Source organism: Symsagittifera roscoffensis, chromosome 1 (assembly GCF_963678635.1).
Source record: "Symsagittifera roscoffensis chromosome 1, txSymRosc1.1, whole genome shotgun sequence".
Taxonomy (NCBI): Eukaryota; Metazoa; Xenacoelomorpha; order Acoela; family Convolutidae; genus Symsagittifera; species Symsagittifera roscoffensis.
Genome location: NC_087062.1, coordinates 18,004,416 through 18,024,199, shown reverse-complemented (window position 1 = coordinate 18,024,199; position 19,784 = coordinate 18,004,416). Strand labels below are relative to the sequence as shown.

At 34.8% G+C, this 19,784-nt stretch overlaps 1 protein-coding gene across 2 annotated transcripts in view; it reads right to left on the bottom strand.

Annotated features, from left to right (window-relative positions):
• LOC134839427 (calcium/calmodulin-dependent protein kinase type II delta chain-like) overlaps nt 1-19,784 on the bottom strand; it is a 472,172-nt gene that overhangs the window by 93,050 nt on the left and 359,338 nt on the right. The window contains exons 2-6 of one of the 2 annotated variants that reach the window (XM_063854977.1): nt 4,193-4,335; nt 2,566-2,853; nt 2,117-2,328; nt 1,531-1,828; nt 684-1,047 (exon numbers count right to left, since the gene is read on the bottom strand). In XM_063854977.1, coding sequence (XP_063711047.1) covers nt 684-1,047; nt 1,531-1,828; nt 2,117-2,328; nt 2,566-2,853; nt 4,193-4,277 — 1,247 coding nt within the window. In that variant the 5' untranslated portion in view covers nt 4,278-4,335. Of the gene's footprint in view, nt 1-683; nt 1,048-1,530; nt 1,829-2,116; nt 2,329-2,565; nt 3,443-4,192; nt 4,336-19,784 lie in introns of those variants that run through there. The other variant, XM_063854985.1, reaches the window with a different exon arrangement.

Below are 19,784 nucleotides of genomic sequence, written 5' to 3'. Positions count from 1 at the left end.
AGTGATTTGAGAGAGCTCAGAAAATCAATTTGATCAACCTAAAAAAAGGGTCGACAAAATTTTCAATTTTTTTTTTGAAAATTCGCCTCTTCCCGAGAGAAATTTATAGATCCGCGCCTACTTACACCACAAGAAAACCCCTGATGTGGCTCCCTAGACGAAAAAAATTTGAGCAGATAAAGGGAAATCCAACAAATCAATTTTACCGAAAAATTTTTTTCAATTGCATACATACTGAAAAAAAAACAAGTGCGGGTGAAACTCGAACCGATTACAAGGCGCCTGCTTTCGCAAGTGTAATGAACTCGCTTAAGGGTAAACTTGTAAGGAGCAAAACAAAACAGTTTGACTAACTTAAATTGAAAAAAAAAAACTGGATCAATAGTTAACTGTTTGCACTCCGCTGCAAAATCTAAAACCAGAAGTCTACTTTTGAAACTACAATTCAATAACGTTTACACGCCATTTAAACTTATTCTTATCGGAGAGCGTGATGCGATAGGCCTTCCATTTGGCCAAAGAATATGAGTGATTTAAAAAATAAAAGTCAAACCGCGAAAAAAACTGAGCGTGAAAAACTTTTCTTGTTACTCTTTACCAAAAAAACGACACGAACTGAGTCGAATAAATGTCTTCACTTCGTTCATCGTCACTCATAATTCATAGAAACTAATGATACTGACTTGTTATGAAGGTTAGCCCCGTGCGAATCATCTACGTCCTCCAGCATTGTGACCGCACTCTGCTGCGACTCTGTCGACTCTTGGTTATTATTCGGCGTCAGCAGAGTCTGTGGGTTCTGTTGCGGGGGAATGCCACCCTGAGACGCTGCCTGTTGAGCTGCAGCTGCGGCGGCCGCTGCTTCTTTCTTGGCAGTACTGCTACGTGTGGAGAAATTGCGTGTTGCTATCATTGTAGTGAGAATGGCGCCCTTCAGCTTCCGCCTTGCGTTGAATTTCTTCAGGCACTCGACTGTCTCCTGTCTGTGCACGGCTGAAGCCACCCGCTCTCTATTGCAAATCCAGGGGTGCTTCAGAGCGTCTAGTGCTGAAAATCAGATCAGATCTTTCATCCACAAGGAACAAGTCCTGGTACACAGCTATTTACAAACTAACATCATATATGTTCAAGATGAAGACCTTAATTTTCCATGTTTTAGACTTGATTCAATCGTAATAACTTTTATTTACAGTAAACTAACCTAGGGAATCCGAAGTTTACCAAACTTTATTAAAAGATTTCCTTGCACGTCTACTGAAACTATATACAACCATCCATCGCAGAGCAATGGCATCAGCGCGAATCTCAATTAAGCTGATGCACGTTATAGTCCAAAATAAAAATTCCTTCTCTACACGAGTAAATGTCTAATATTGCTTGAATCAATTTGTGAAATATTCTATTACATATTTAAAACTGACCCAGATTACATTTTCAAGCCTGATAGGTCTGTTACATTAACTTTTTTCAATTTTGTATAAAAAAATCATCAAAATTTGGTTTCGTGTGGATAGTGCAGACTGAACTCACCCTTTATCCTCTTGCGGGGGTTGACTGTGAGCATGAGGTTGATCAGGTTCTTGGCCTCATCCGTGACCGTGTCCCACTCGGGCGAGGGATAGTCGTAAGCACCGGCTTTGATTTGAGAGTAGAGTTTGTGCTGGTCTTCGTCCCAGAAGGGCGGGTATCCCACCAGCAGAATGTACAGGATGACCCCACACGCCCAGATGTCCACTGGTTTCGTATATGGCTCCTTTCGCAACACCTCCGGACTCAGATAGCCCGGTGTCCCGGCAAATCCATGCCATGCATACTCCTCTCCACTCACCTGTGAAGTTTAAACATAGGCCACAATTATTAATTGCCATATTACTGCTCTCGCGACAATAATTTTTAGCATCTAAACCTTTCAGAGATCTCTTTAAAAAACATGTCGTCGCAAGTTTCAACAAATTAGATTACACGCAATGCGTGCGCGGCAATCAGTCACCTAAATTTTACTTCAGGATTTCAAGACATCCGTAATTTCAGTCGAAGATGTTATATATACAGATCATAACAGAACGAACAAACAATTAATTGAGGCGTATATATTTGGAGAAGAAAATGGACAAACTTGAATTGCTAGTCCAAAATCTGCCAGTTTAACAGCCGCTCCCCTGTGCTTGCTGGCCAGCAGCAAATTCTCTGGCTTCAGGTCTCTGTGAACTATCTGGTTGGTGTGGCAGTGTGAGACGGCTTCCAGAATCTGTTGGATGCAGTTGCTCGCATCTGCTTCGCTGTAGTACTCACGTGCTACTATGTCTTCGAATAGCTCACCGCCCGTTACTAAAATAAAAAACAGTCAAAACTTCTTAGACATGAGCAGTCTATGTTCATACCGAGCATCAAGATACTTTATTTTTAGTAAACTTTATTTTTGTTAACACCATTTTTTAGCAGTTTTGATTTGGACACCATTTAACTAACTTATCTGCATCCGAGTGATTAATTATTGAATGCTTAAAAATTAAGATAGCAGTTATAAAAACGCATTTTCTTATTTAAAAAAATGAATGAACTGACCTAGATCGAAAACTAAGTAATGGAAATTCTCTTCTGCAATGTTGTCGTGCAGTCTGACTATGTTGGCGTGGTTGAGGAGTCTGCAGACCCTAGCCTCCCGCTCCAACTTCTGAATATCTCTCGAGGTCAGCTTCCTCGTGTTGATGATCTTAGCCGCATACTCCTGCTGGGTGCTCTTGTGCACACACTTTCTCACAATGCTAAATGCACCCTTGCCCAGTTCTTCCTTCAGGTCGTACTGGTCCGTGAACTTAGTGCTGATGTTGGGCGACATGGTTAGTAGAGCTACTGATGAATTGTATCGAAAATAACAAGTAATACGTTATTTGTGCTTTTCTAAACCAGCCAGCAATGAGCGAAGAATAAATTGGAAATCAGCCCAAATAGCAGGTAAAACGCTAATTACGTCCAGGAGGAATATAACAACAATACACAACGCTATGCAAGAGTGAAGGTTAAGGTCAGTTGAGATGAATGTGTCCTCTTTCAAATATTACAATTTATACCAAAAGTAGAAGTTAATTTGCTACTATAACAACACGACAGATTGCTTTGCACGGTCAAATGACTTCGGCTTTGAACCAGCTATTTTACTAACAGAGCATTATTGGAAGGCATCATATAATGAGCAAAATTCCCACACCGACAAAATTTTTATGGCTCCACTTTTGGCGTCGCTTTTCTAAAATAGTAACTTGGTATCGAGGATGTAAAGTTGCACGTATAACGGAACTTTAAGAGATATTTCTAAAGTAAAAACATATGTTCGTTTCGTAAGCAAAGAAACTGATAGTTACTTCATGGATAAATGATAATGCTAATTTGAAATTGCGCGTTGCTTTTTCACAAAATACGTCAATCTAAGCACCTGGTTAATCTAAAACAAACAACGTCATCACAATTTTCCTGGCAGTTTTCAGATAGTTTGTTTTCTAAAGCTTTTGATACGATCTACAAATTTATTGTTGAATGTCCAATATATTTTTTGCTTTGCAAGCATCCGTGTTACTTATGAACGAAAAAAATAATTCAGAAAAACTGATTGATTATTTAGATAAACTAGCCTCGAAAAGAGAACAAAAACAATTATGTAAAATATTGTCTGATGCCGCCGTTTTTTTTGCATTATTACCAGCTGCAAAAAGCATTTCATGTACATCTCTTTATTTTAACCAATTCTACTAGTTTTTAATGAAGAAAACTTAGGAAAATATAGTTCGATCAGTCAGTCGAGTTTGTAAAACCAGCAGTTTGGGGCTATTCTGAAACCCTAAACACAAAATGCTCGACATTTTTAACCAATTCATGTCCCTTAAACCGTTTAACCTCACTTATTACCCAGCTTATTTCTTTCAGATTTAATAATCCTCGATTATGCTTATCCTGCATAAGTTTTGGACCTTCGGCCCTTTTGGATGGCGGGATTGCCATCTATCTAGAAGTTCAAACAAAGCAGACTTTCTTTGAAGAATAAGGATACATGTAACGGGAAACGAGGGTTACTTTTTTCCCAATCCGTCAACTAATCGGTCTTATTTCGAATGAATGAAGAACTAGAAGATGAAAACATATATAGAAATAGTGATAAGGTAAGATGAAGGTATAATACAAAAGCAGTAGTTCTCACCTGAATTTTGAGTAGGAATATATTGAACTGTTTTGTTTTGGCGATCAGGTTCGGTGAGCGGTTGAAGCAGTACTAATAAACACATACATCATTGCTTTGTTGTTTTTAAGGATTTAGCCCTCGTCATTAAAGCATATCGACCTGAAAACCAATCAATCAAATTCGATGACAGAAAATACTCCATTGTTAGATCTAATCAGAGCAACTAAATCATTATAATTCAGGTTTTTTTTTACCTAAAGAACATGAGTTTGTGTCATAGATTATGACGTAGAGTTGCACAAAGGGAAATGACAACTAGGAACAAATTTCAAATCTAGTTACATACCCGCACTACCGTCAATTTTACTGAAAAGGAGACCATAAATTTCATCTCTCCCATTTTCAGGTTAAAATATTGCGATGTAGATTATAAATTAAACGTTTAGGAGAGAACTTCTTCGGCCTGAAATTTATCGAGAATGTGGAATAAATTAGCCCATAAATTCAATGAGCATGAAACAAAAAAAAATTCTGCTCGCATATCAGGGCAAATCCCTGAATGTTCAGACTGCCCTTAAATAGGTCTCCGATTGTTTTTTGCTAAAAAAATCGATAAACTATAAACTATGGACTGTCAATATAATAGTTAGTGTTGAAATTTTGTTTTAAAAGGAAACCATGCCACCAATTTTGACAAACTAGCTTGTCTGATTTCAAGTCGGAACAATTTTGTCTGGTCTGAAAAAAAACTTCTCTATGCCTTACAATTTCTGCGAAAGTCGGAACAAAAATAATAGTATTGCAAAATTACAAAAAAAGGAAACAGTTGATGAAAGAAAGCAAATTCCGGAATTATAGAAAACCAAGCAAAAATAAGAAAATTGCTTCCAATTATTTTCAATTTTGCATAAAAAATTTGACCCCTATCAGGAGTGACGAGAGGGCATTGAAGTGCTCGTTTCAAGAATTAATTACGATTACCGGGTGAAATATTAGCATAGGTGGTACATTAGCATTTAAACGCAAGAAAATGTAAATCGTAAATTTTTCGGATCGCTGAAATTTCATAAATAACGATAAATTACATGTAACACATTCGAAGGAGTAAAACTTTCCAAAAAAGTCATTTTTCATTTCGAAAGAAATCGAGGATATAAAAAAAGAAGCACAAGTAATTAAATGCAACGGGCATAAACAAATAACTAATCCTAATTTATTAATATCAAAAGGTCATATAAAGAGTTTTAAGTGGATTTGGAAACAACGCAAAACAGTCGTACTGCATACAAGGCCGCTTTTTGAGTTGCGACGAACCAAATTTTTCTCATCAAGAGTAAGTATGATTTACAAAAGCTTATTATAAAAATCTTATTAATGTGGACTCCACGTTTCACACTCCCGCCCAAGCCCACTCTTTAGACGCCAGTTAATCGAAAACATAGCCAACAGAAATTTCGAAAAAAGCCAATGAACGCAAAGAAACAATGTCAATGTCTATAGCAAAAACTTCAACTTTCGAATTTCAAATCAAAAACAAAAAAATAAAAAAATCAAATCAAAATCAAAAACAATTTGCGATACAAGAAAACTAAAAAAATTTGCGATACAAAAAATTGGTGCTATGAGTTTGAATCAATTTGCAACAAAACACTTCAGACAACATGACGTATTAGATCGCCAAGTTGCTAGAAACTGAGGCCAAATAAGCTGAGACGAAAAAAATTATTCGAAAAACCTGTCGAAAGCTAACAAAAGATTCTGGTGGGTATTAAAACGAAACACTAGAACTAAAGAAAATCCTGCTTACATTTGAATTACCAATGATAAAAAAACACTATACAGAACGAGAGGAAAACATTAAGTGACTTCAAAAAAAGTAGCGAAAAAAAGCTAATTTTGACTTTTAAAGACAAAAAACTCTGAAAATTACGAGCAATATGGATAAAACATTTTTAAAGGTATTCTGTGATCTGATAGTAATTAAGGCCTCCTAAACCCAAGGCAATTGCTTGAAAAAGGTAATCGTTCTACAAAACAGGACAAAAAATATCAACACCAAATTTAAAAACAACTGAAAAAAATTTAGAAAGTTATAACAAAAAATTACGTATAATCTCGTAGACTTCCATTACATTCGCCTAAAACAATATGATAAGAACAGCACGCCACTCAAGACATCGAAAATAAGTTTTCGAAAAAAATTAATTGAAAAAGGAAAAACTCGAAAACTGTTTATGCTTTTTATTCGTTGAATCGATATCAAAAAACGGCTGAAAACTAGTAGACAAAAAAATTAGGTAACTAAACTGAAAAATGCTCAGTAAAAAACAGCCGAAAAATGTTCAGTAAGAAATAATACAGAAGTATCTTGTTTCTACTGCCAACAATGCAAGCACATGTTCTTTAGGCAAAATAAGTAAGATAAGCAAGGTTTTTATTTAAAGGCCAGACCATCTGTAAATATTTAATTCAAAAATGCATGCTGCTCCGAGCAAAACTCCAACACAAGAAATTTTTCTCTTGAAGGGTTATTTTTGCCTAATAAAAAAGCCGAAATATGCAGAGGCAAAACTCAAAACAATTGATCCAGTAAAAGAATCATTTCAAAACAGAAATTTGACAAATATTTCGCAAAGTCGACTATTCATAAACATAATTAACAGATAAATTGAAACCAAGTTAAAAAACTCATGGAAAGAAAAATATGTCTTCTATAAAGTGACTACATTTGAAATTTAACGAAAAAAATCTTCAGTCAAACCTCCTAAAAAATGAGGGTAGAAAAAATCCTGATTTCAGAAACTGCACGACCAAGAGAGGTGTGGAAAAAAACTAAAAAGGGAAATTATATAAAATCGGAGCTGTCTGAAAATCATAATTGCAAGCATATTTAAAATCCAAAGATTTTCAAAATATATCTATTGATCAACAGGTATGCCACAGCGGAGGAGATGAGTCCTGTGAACAAAGCTATTCACTTGAAAAAAGTTGTGTACCCGATTGCAAGGTTCTTGTTCTCGCAAGTGTAGAAAACTAGGAACTTGATTTTTATCATGCTCAAAGTTAGGAACTTACCTTTGGAAATTGATCAGATAAAATCCTAGAAATAACTTTAAAGTAGCTTCTTCAAAAAGTCTAAGATAGTGTATAAACAAAATACGGTGTAAAAACTGAAGAAACAACAATCCGTTAAAAAACTAGTTGTGCAAAAAACATCCATCTACTTCCCCTCAAATCGCAAGACTAGCCTCAAATCTTTGAACTTCATAAGTCGCTTTCAGGCTTTTTTCTTCATCATCACTTGAATTTTTAATCGTCATGATTATCTGTTTTAGCTCAAAAATCCTACTTTTTTCGAAATCAGAAACACGCTAAATACTGTTTTAAGCTTATCGTAAAAAAAACTGATTTCAAACTGACGACCAACTTTTTTAGCAACTGAACTCCAAAACAAACACATCGTTAACAATTGCATCGTAATTTCTCTCCACGTTGCCATCGGAAAGTTGGGAAATTATTACTGAAATACAGGAACACCTTAGTGAACCAATCTTACTGCAAAAATTTGAAACATTTTGAACGAAAAACTGAAAATTGGATGACGACTTTTTGGATTGCCTGAAAAAGGCTTCAAAATATTTTTTTTACTCTGCTGGTGATTCTAAAATAGCAAAATCCTTTGATAAAAATTTTGCACCATTCTTTATTGGAGTAATTTTATCTGCATTTATGATTCATACGAACAACAAGTTACAGAAAACAAACAACTGAAAGCTTGAATTCAAAATCAATTTCATTACAGAAAACCAAAAAAAAAAATTTCAAATAAGTGACTGTGCTTAAAAATGTTGATAAACAAAAGACCGCAATTGTTCAAGTAGTTAAAATGAAATGAAAAAATCACTTCTTTTCATACCAGTATTTGAAAGAATGATGATTTTTAGATGAAGTGGATACATGTTTTTAAAAGAAAAAATACATTTTTGGATGGGTCAATGAATTGGCTAGAAGTTCATACATGCATGTCTTTGTTTAATTCTGTAATTCGTAAAATCGTATTTGTAATTTCGGCATTTGTAAATCGGTATTTGTAATTCGTAAATCGAAGAACAAAACTGTCCGCAAACAAGAAGTCAATCAAGCGAACTATAAAAACCACAGAACCCAAGCAAGTGATCACTCATAAAAAAATATTAGCACTCGATAAAAAAATCTTTAATGATGGCATCGAAATTTTAACTGATCATGACGAAATTCGTCGGTATTTACACCAAATTTTGATTGTATTTGAGCTTAAAAAAATATATCATTTCATCATTTTTAGAAAAAAAAAAACAAGATAATCTAAGAAATGGATTAACAATCTAGGCAACATGGCAACATAGAGAAACAAAATAACAAAACTAGGTAGTCAAAGGCAGTAAAGAGGGCGTGTTTATTAGAAATAATGCGATAACAATAATGTAGATGTATGGTGTGGTGATCTGAATACACACAGAACTAAGAAGTGCTGATAAATTGAGCGGAGCGAGTGGTTGTTATGATAGATTTCGAGTTGTGACGTCGGCACCACTATAACTACTCCACTACATTATCAAATGATGAATGGAAAAAGAACCTGTGCGGAAGTAACAGACGGGAGAGCAGGGGGCGTGGTTAGCAGAAACCACGTTAAAATACAATAAAGTTTTGCGACGATGGTGACATGCGGACAAAAAGGAACGCGTAGGAGTTGTGGCGGTGGTGGTGTGGCGGTGGGGTACGGGGTAACCAAAAACTAATACAGAAAACTTATTGGTTGAAGTACGGAGTTGAACTAGAGGGGTATAACTGCGAATGAATTGAGGGGCAAAGCAGATCAAATTTGAGCATCAGACAACCGGTACACTACACGGGACATGATGGATCAAGAAGGACGGAAAGAGGACATCAACCAACCGGCAGAGTAGAGTAGATTGAACTCAGGAGTCAGTTGAACATACATACTTGGATTTTAATTTATGGGATAAGAATGAAGAATGGATGGATGGATGGATGGATGGATATATCGATAGATATGTAGGGACGATGGATGGATGGCTGGATAAATCAAACAAGCTCGGCTGTGGTGTGGTGTTGTGCAGTTGTAACAGTACATCAGCAGAAAAAGAACTACCAACACTACATGGCCTCGCTACTACTATCGCCCCCATTACAAGCCAAGCCAGAGAGAAACAGAGGGGGACATAAAGAAGAGTAGAACAGTTGAACTATGAGGCACTTGGAGGAATATTCGAAAAAGCAAAGAGAAATAAACTGAGGAAAATACAGCAGCGAAACGGCGAAATAGAGAAATAAACAGTGCTTCAAGTGAACTGGTGGATGGTAAAATAGCAAGCATAATGAAGAGAAAAGGGCAGAAAAGGGATAGGATAAAGAGTGAAATATGTTGAGCCAAAGAAACACCACAGTCTATACACCACTGAAGCTACCTAGTACCACTATATCTCCTACTCAGCGATATTTCTGTTGATGCTATTACAGTATTTATAAACATACACATTCACATACACACAATAGTGGCATAGACAGGCCTAGATAAAAAAAACGTAGTACGACAGGGATGTTGTGCGAGGAATAGTGACGGTGGTATGAGCAAAACAACGGGGAAGCAAAAATAGCTCCGAATCGCTATGTTATGCTGCTAAGATAACGCAAAAAAAACAAAGGGCAGGTTTAACATTGAGGCTGCATCGCGGAACACAATAAGCGTCCATAAATGAAAAATATTTATTCACAAGGTACCCTTATTGGAATGAACGACAAAAGCAAACAACAACCTAACACAAAACTAACCAAAAAGAATTAAATTTTCCATTTGCACGTTCAGAAGATCGATTTCATCAAACAACACGGGGTATACGGTACCGTTAGAAAAAAAAACATTTACCTTGCAACGCGAAACTCAACATTGTTATTGGTATTGCCTGATAAAGACCAAGCAAATGCTAGGAAAACAACATGAACTACCTCTGGTTAGCAGCAAGGTAAAAATTGTTTTTAAAAGCGCAACTAAAATGCAACTGTTCCTAAGATCGAGGGAAGCGGAAATCAAAAATGTGAGCGCAACAAAAAAAAGCGAGTCCTAGTTGGGTATGAAGCATAACTGACACACATAAATGAAGAATAATATTAATGATCTGGTGGGGAAAAATAGTTTTTAATACACAACATAAGCTGACAGAAACAAGAGAATAGAGAACAAGGATAAAAAGATTAAAATTAGGCGTAGGAGGCTTGGGTGGCAAAATGCTATGAAAACGAATTTATTTGAGTAACAAAACGCATTTGGCATTAAATTTATTTGAGAAAACAAATTTAATACCAAGAAACTAATGATAGAAATGCGGAAAATCAAATCAAAAAGACCGCATTAGTACCAGATCCGCATGATCGTGCCACTAAGCTCCATCTCTAGAACTGATTCAGCTTCGATTTGAAGCACAAGCAAAATGATGAAAAACACCAAATCCACATTACATCACAAAATGGTGGCCTCTGCGTTCAATCATTATGCACTAGAGGCGAAAGTTTCATTGATAAAAGCATCGATAAAACGATCTATATATCAAAAAAAGTTGAAATTACACAAATAAACTTTCTATGTAGACAATTAGACAATCATTGTTATGTCATAAATTAAAAACAGATTATCTTGAATATTTCACATTCTGATGATGAACGTAAGGGCAATCTGCAGGAAAGACAACACATGGAATAATATTGGACCAGCGAAACTATTGTTATGGCCCTTAAATTATCAGTTGCAAAGTTTAAATTTTAAATTCAAAAAATTTTTTTTAAATGGCTACAAGGATAGCCGGTTACTGTGCAAGACTTTAAAGACCTTAGTACAAGGCACTCTGTCTTTGAAAAACTACAAAAATATTTTTTTCAAACTAGTGGAGTTTTTACTATGTGGTTTTATAACAGGATCTAACATAAAAGTATAATTTAGGCATATTCGACAGTCATACTAATGTAAGCAAACTGGACAAAAATTTGAAGAAAAAAGACAAGAAAAAAAAACTTTTATTTTCTTTCAGATTTTTTTAGTTCTCAAAATGGCGCTAAAAACTTCAAAATCTAATTTTACTTCGCTCGAAATTGAAACAAAAATCAAAGAATTAAACCCGTTTTTCTCGATACAGAGAAAACTTTAAAAAAAAATTTTTAATATTCGCTTGTTCGAATCACGACTGAAAGGGCTTGAATTTCGTATATCACTCGACCTATACCAATGATTGTTTGTGGTACTTGATTTTGCGTGGAAAAAAAGCAGAAAAAAAACTAAAACACCCGAATACTTATTTTTCAAATGGTCGGAACAATAAATGGCAATAATAGTAGGCGGGATTAGAAATGTGAAGAGACGAAGCGGTGGGATAGTAAAATTCAGATATTCTGGGATGAGAGGAAATTATAGTACGGGGGAGCGGGGTTGGGTTGGGGCAAAGAGGACGCCAATCTACGGGACATATCCACACTTCACATTTTCCCACTCCACTCCACTTCACAAATCAGCCCAATATGAGCGCACACGTTCAGTCCAATTTGACATATGGTGACAGTAATGAGCAAATCAACATAGGTAATTGCAACAAGAACATGAAATTATGCCGCAAATGATGGCAATTTATACAAATGCTGAATATTGGACAGGGGGAAAGGACGATGGGCCTAACGGGAGCATATGCATATCATAGGAGGGGAGGTAAAGGCAAGAGGTGAAGGCAAGGTCGAAGTAAATTTATTTAAAAATATATACACCTAAACTGCAATTGGACACCGCAGGTTTGAGAAAATACACCATGGCAAGATAACCAATTCTATACAAGTAATTGTATAGATCATAGCTAAAATACAGTGGGAAAAGGTCCACAAAATCAGGATCGAAAAGAAAAATTTTCAAATTTTGAACTTTTAAGAAACAATAGATCACCGTAAAACTCTTTGATCTTCGATAATCTTTGATGATCGACAGTTATTTGGAACCAAAGTACTAACCCAACTTAAGAATTCCGGGTCAATATGCTATTTTTTTATTACGTGAAAACTCAAAATTAAAATCCACTTCTGAAACTGAAAGTAATTCACGTTTTTTCGCCATTTGCACTTTCGTTATTAGAAGTGTAAATGAAGTCTAACTGAACTTAAAACAAAACCAAAATTAAATCGATCCGTGTTAATCAAGTTTGAGAGTGAACGATTTTTAAAACGTTTCTGAAAAAGAAACAAGCAAAACAAAACAATCAAGAAGCTGAGGAATTTGGATTGTGATAAAAATCTTTTGGAAACCCTGTTATAACTCTTTGATGAGGGTTGATGAAATATTTTCTCTATATTTAAGTGTCTATTCGATAAGTGTCTCTTCGCTTAAGCATAAATGATAAATGTAGCGAAAATATTTTTCGAGACACTTATCAATGAATTATAACAGGGTTTCCAAAAGATTAAATCAGAATCCAAATTCCTCAATGTGTCTCAAGCACGAGAAAGAACAACAATGCCAAATTTTTATCAATTCTTCATACTTGGAATCACAAATAACAAATTTGCAAACAAAACTATAATTTGCAACAACAGTAAGTTCATATCGATAAAGATAAATAAAATCGACGAACCACAGATTCGAATTACCTGACTCTTAAATTAGAAAGTGTATTCAAAAAATCTGTATCGGTATTTGATACAAATGAGCTATCAAATTTTGACAACTTTAAATCGGATTTTAGACAAAGTACTTCAGATTTGGTATCAATGTCAAAATTTACCTCAATCCGGAAACAAAATTCACGTGAATGAACAAACTAAGCAAAACGGAGTAATTGAGCAGGGAAATGGAAAGCAAATGAGTTGACCGAACAAACAAACCCCAAACAAATACGATAGGAAGTGGTGGCAACATGGAAACAACCCCTAGTTCTCTAAATCCTTACTCACACTCTCAATTCGTTAGTCTCCTCCGCAAAAGACAGACAAGACAAGATATTTTAGAACCACATTGAATTTGATCTATATTGCACCTCTGCCATTGAGGAAACTGTTGCTTTGAATGATATAATACAGAATAGCAATAATCACTACATAGATCATAAGTGCAATGCCGCGCTGGTAAGTGGCACTGAAGTCTTTAACCACCAGTCATTATTATAAGTAGAAACAGCACTAAGAAAGCTATTCATTCGGAAGTTATGGCTCAAAAAACTGTCCTAGTTGAAAACTGCTCTTTGAAACACTTTGAAAATACGCAAAAAAAAATTCAAAGTTTTTTCATCTTGACAAAGTCAACAAAATCTAAAACCTAGAGCTGCTTGTAAAATTGAGTTGGAATAAACACCATTATAAACGTACGTTTCGCATCAATCTTAGCGATTTATACCAACACGCATATCCAAAAATATTACGTTTCAGCCTTGAGATTTGAGAATTTATTCTCTGAACGATAAGAAAGACGTACTTTTTCCTCAATTGTTTACTACTTGAATTATTGTTCCGACTTTCGGTACGAAAGTAACGGAATATTTGTGCTCGGGGTGGTTTTTTTCTTCAGTCTTTCTAACTAGCCATTGTTGACGGAATTTTTTTTATATCATTCAAAAGGTTTTTTTATATTCTGAGCTTAAATTTGAAAATATATTATACCTGTGATCAGTTTTCATAAAGTTATGAGGATTTAAAGACTACCATTTTGGCCAATTTTAGACAATTAACGCGCGATATATTTCGCGCTATTAATGCTTAAGCGGAAATTTAAACCGCCTTTGAAATCGTTCCAAATTGGTTGAAATAAGCCTATTTGCCATAATTGATTTGTTACAAGGAGCAAAATCTATTCTTTTGTACTTTATATGGCGTGTGGGGGGATGATTTTCATTTAAAAAAATTTCAGATTTCAGAAAAAAAGTAAATTTTCATTTTATTTTATTTTTTTAATGTTATTACTGTTCCATAAACCTTAAAAGGCAGTCGAAACATTCAAGGCTTCACCCTGATACGAGCAGTCTTGTTTCAGTTTTGAATTGCATTTCTATACAAAACAAAACTTATACTTTAACAATAAACAGATAAAGGGGAGCTTCGCATCACTTCCGATAAGAGAAAGAACATCCATTAATGGACAACAAAATACTAAAACTAAAGGCCTCTTATCCACGAGGGAAAGGACCAACATACGGGCTATAGAGCTCATCACGGCGAACCGCTGTAGTGTCCACAGTTAATAAATACATGCATTTTTTAGATTATTTTTCTGGGCTGGCCAATGTTGCCTCAAACTGAAGCAACGAGCACTGATCATATTGGGCTCGAACATCCAACCTTTCGATTGACAGGCGGAGACGTAACCACTTCACCACCGCTCACCACGGTCAAATAAATATGAAATCAAAACATAAACAACGCAGTAAACTTAACGACATAAACTCTATGCCAAAATTGTCAAATAATATACAAAACAAATCAAAATAAACCCATTTCTAAAAAATCTCATATCAAAGGATATCGCTACAAAACGGTAACAATTACTATCTATAGAAGCGCTCGTGTGTTTACAGAAGCGCTCATGGACTATAAATGAACAGCTAGTACGATAACGTGACAACATGGCTGAAAAAAAAACAAGCTCAAAAAAACGTTCACAGAAACGTGCTCAGAAAAGAGAGTTCGATACGCATGAAAAAAAAGATAAGTATTTTTTTATTTACAAATTATGTTTCTTACAAAGCATTGGAAACTAAAAAAAAAATACAAACATCAAGAATTCAACCTGATATCACAATTATAAAATAGACGCTATCTAGTAGACGACAGATTTTCTAACAAAAGAAATTGACAACGCAGAACGTTTCGGAAAAATTTCATGTATTGTTCATTAGGAGCTTTCTATCGTTTGCGATACGACACAAACGTAGCATTTCAAAATAGCGAATAGAAAATGAGACGGAAAAAACTACAAAAAAATACAATTAAAAAAATGAAAAAATCAATTTCAGACACAGAGGTGAAGCTGAGCTTCGCACCACTTGCTATACAAAAGAAAAAGTTTTAAAAAATCAATAAGATCGAAAAAACTAGATCTATCAAAGGAATAGAGCTAGTTTTGAAACAAAAACATGCCAAAGCAATATATTGTGAAAAAAGCATCGGAAGATAATGTACCCAGCGGTAACAAAGCCGAAAAGACCTCGTCAGAAACCTTGTCAGAAGTTGAAAAAAAAACACCCCAAAACACTTTATTTACTCGTCAAATGAAACATTATGAGCCCACTAAGCCGATATAATATAGGCCGAAACCTATAAAGCCCAAAAAAAAATGAAAATATAAACAGCCGAAAAAAAGTAAAAAAATTTAAGACTAATAAAAACCTATTAAGTCCCCCTCAACCTCAAAACAAAGACACCCACACACAAAACTTATTTGACTCGACAAGAGGTGCAATATGAGGCCAAAAAGCCGATATAATGTAGGCCGAAACCTATCAAGCCGAAAAAAGGAAAAAAGTCGGAAAAAATTGTTAGCATGAAAAACTATAATTCTATAAAAATTTTAGCATTTTGTGCAATCCAAAGATGAGCATTAAAAATGTGTTTCCGTTGAAACGAGTCAAAACTAGGTCACTAAGCCGATAAAAAAAGGCCAAAATCATACCGGCAGAATAAAGTTTTTAAACGAAAATATATAAGGTCAAGCTTAGTAAAAATGCAAACAGCACAAACAGAGTGAAATTGTAGCACTAAAATTGTAACAAAAACTTTAAAAAACTATAGAATATGGCAAATAAGCCGAAAAAACATCAGCAGACAATCATCAGCCGACAATTGTTTTTTTGAAACGGACAATTTCCAGTTTGAAAAAAAGGTCCGGTCAGTTTCAAACCCAAGACCTTTGGCGTCCCAGGCGTATTCGTTACCTCCAGACTAAGTGTGCCGGAGAAGCTCAGAAATTTGAATTCATAATGAACCAAGACACCAAATGATTAAGTGAATCTGTTAAATTAGTTAACCCAAAAAAGTCAAGTTTGATAACGCTTGCTTATCGCAAGCGTAAAAAACAGTCGAGAAAAACAACCATTATCTTTAAATAGGTAAAATTAATTCAATTTCAGAAAAACAGCCGAGAAACACAACCATCGACATTAAATAGTACGACCTGGACAACATATTAATCAATTTTTCCCTTCAAACGAAACGAAATAAATTGACTAATCCAATAAACATCAACCGAAATTATGTAGGCCGATAAAAGCAAAAAAAATACTCAGACAGGGTTAGAACAGTAACAAATTACAGGAGTAAATCACCAATACTTGCAACTACAGCACAAGATAAATCCGTGATGTGGCAACTAAGCAGACAAAACAAGCAGACAATCGAAATTACAACCCTTAAATTTTTATCGGAAAATTTTTTCAATTTCATGCGTATTGAATTAAAAATCCAAATCTTAGGGTCCAAAGGCATTAGCATTACCTGTACACAAGGGTGAAAAAAGTCTGGAAAAGTTTATCGACACATCCAGATATCGCAAACCAAACTGGTCGGCAGTCTCATGTTTCAATCTGATACGACAATCTTATAGAGTGGTCAAGTATGATATAGTTATACTGAAAGAACAAAACATTAACCAAAAACATGATATATTTTTAATCCTTTAAATTTAGAGTGGTTTCACAACCAATATTAACACAAATTAAGAATGACATGGTGGTTAAGACATTAATTACACAGAAGCGAAGCTGCGCTTTGCAAACACTTGCGTGAACACGACCAAAAAGAAGCTTTATCAAGTTTAAATAAGAAAAAGTAGAAACAAGCCTCGAATGGGCAAAAACTCGGCTGTGTGTAGGATTCGAATCTGCGACCTAAAAAATTCTGGGTCTCAAGCACTATCCCATCAGCCACCCTAGCTTAACAACCGAAAAACACCAGTCAAGAATAAAGAAGCTCCATATGCCAACAAATTACCAACGCCACTCAGCACCAAAAAAACACTTAGACTCAATTTTGCAACAAATAGTTTGGAATATAACAAACTGAAGGCATTCACACTAACTTTGCATGTTAAAAATCGCAAAGCATAAATCCACATAATATATAAATTATGTATTTCAAAAAATTGCGAGGTATATTGAGTTAGAAAATTTCTGAAACCAAGTTTTTAGCATAGAAATGTTGTTTGAAACAAATAGCTTTTTTCGGTTAATTTGAAGGATTAAAATGTATCAACTGTGTTAATTTATTACTAATCGAATGTCAAAGCACATGCTATCAAAAAGCTGTTAAGGTGCCCCACCATTATTGTGGTGCCGCACCATAAAAATAACGCACCAATATTTGCGACTTAGGTTGAAAAAAATAAGGTTCGTACTAAAACACTAGCTTCGCAAGTTTTAAGAAACAGGTACATTAACACAAAGTAGGAATGAAAAGCAGCCATGCTGAAAATATATCAGTTAGGACGTGTTGGGACAATTGTGTCCCAGACAATTATGTCTAGGACTATGTTTGAAAAGACATTTGGTTTTGAGACAAAAAGTGTATATAGCAATTAGTGAATTTTTATCGATCGTGAATTTAGTGAATAATTATATTCTCCAATCTCTCTCAAAACACAATAAAGACCCTATCTGCCAACATTTTCTGCACAACAGGCAAACTTTTGAGAAAAAAAACAGGCTAAAAAGGCTATGCTGATAACAAAACAACGAGAATTAACGAAACAAAGAAACTATATGGTAAAGAGGCAGAAAAAAACTGGATCTGTCAGATCAAGTTCATCGAAAAGTAAAAGTTCATGGAAAGTAAATACAGTAACTGAAATAATACTATGCATAACTTTAACGCGAAATCTATAATTTATGTATTCTATACTGTACCATTTTCGCTTCAAGTTAAACTTCAAATTAACAATTTCCTCAATTGAATTTATCAATATTGACTGACAGGTAATCTTTTTGAAAGATAAGCAAATACAGTAACGTTCACTACTTCCTGTTTTGGATCGAAAAAAAATTGATGGCATAATTCAATGAGGACTTTATCAGATAAGCTATTACAGCGCAGGCAGATGTTGTGTTGTTCTATTGGGAACTACAGCGATTATATTTATTTTACCGACCTAGTAAGCAGACTTGCAATCAGCTTCGAGTTAAAAATTAATTGATACACCAAGAGTGCAGAGAAAATGTTAAACTAAAAATAACCCAAACGTAATCTAGAGAATCCAATTATCAAACTAAACGCTATTCAATGCAGACGCCAAACATTGAAAGGAAAAAAGTTTGTGTCAAAAGCGGAGTCAATTAGGAAATCTTGTTTTTTAGAAATATTGCTCTCCTAAAAGAGTAAAGAAAAAAAACAAACAAAACCAACATCATTTTTAGGTAATATTCGCTAAAATCGTCAGTCGTTTATTGAAAAGAGCAACAACGGATAAATTTAATCAAAAAAAAAATATTTTTAAATCAGAATCATTGCATTCAGCCATCGGTACAAAGGATACAATAATGAGACAGGGAGACAAAGAGGTACGCTGAAAAGAGTTCAACCCGGTGCATCGAAATGGAACTTGTCTCAATTCCAGGTCAACTCTGCTTCATGTAGATAAAAAAAAGCGTGTTTCAAAGGGCCTGTCATCTCTACTAATTGAGATCAGGAATCAATAAAGTGGACATCAAAGTAATACCTGAGTGTAATCTCTAAAATTTAGGGTAATGCAATTCTCAGCCTGATTAAAGTCTGTAAACACTTTGACACTAAAGGTGAATTCAAAGAAGAGTAGAATTACAAAACCGTTAGAAGCTTGAATACAATGGTTCCTGATCCCGCTTCAGATATTACTAATAAGCATCATGATTCAAGGACGATGCGATCTTTGCACAAAGAGGCGAAGAAAAGATTCGCACCACTTGCGATGCAAAAAAAATCTAATAAAAAAAGAACACTAAAAATTGTTTGGCGAATTTTTTTAGAAGCGAAAATTGAAAAAATTATGCGTGCATAATTTGCAAACCGACTCTAGATCATATGTCAGCTTGGCTGCACTACATTAAATTGCTAAGAAAACAAGCGATGAAACCATTGGAAAAAGAAACAGAGTATCGAACAAAATGAAACTATCGAAAAATCCCTCTTGTCTGTTTTTTTTCTAACAGGACAAATACTTATGAAGATCGAGCTATTATAGTTCAATTTAAAGAGGCTAAAACAAACTAGCTCAGAGGAAGACACTTCAACTGAATAAAAATGAAACGGCAAATTTAAACTTTTCCCAAAAAGCTGGAGCCTAACTTTTGAAAGCTACAAAAATCGAGAAAAAACCAAACTAAAGAGAGAAAACGATATTTTTCTTTTGTTCAAGGACATTTAGAGTGGGCAAAACCAGATGAATATAACAATCTTTATTGATAAAATAAAAGAAATCAATTTGACATTTCAAAATTCTAAAATTATCACACAGAAACCAAGCTTGGCACCACTTCCGATACAGCACAAAATAGCATCACACACTAGCAGACAGAAATTGACAAGACAAAAGTTTTGAAAAAATCGAGAAAAGCTAGATCTAGCA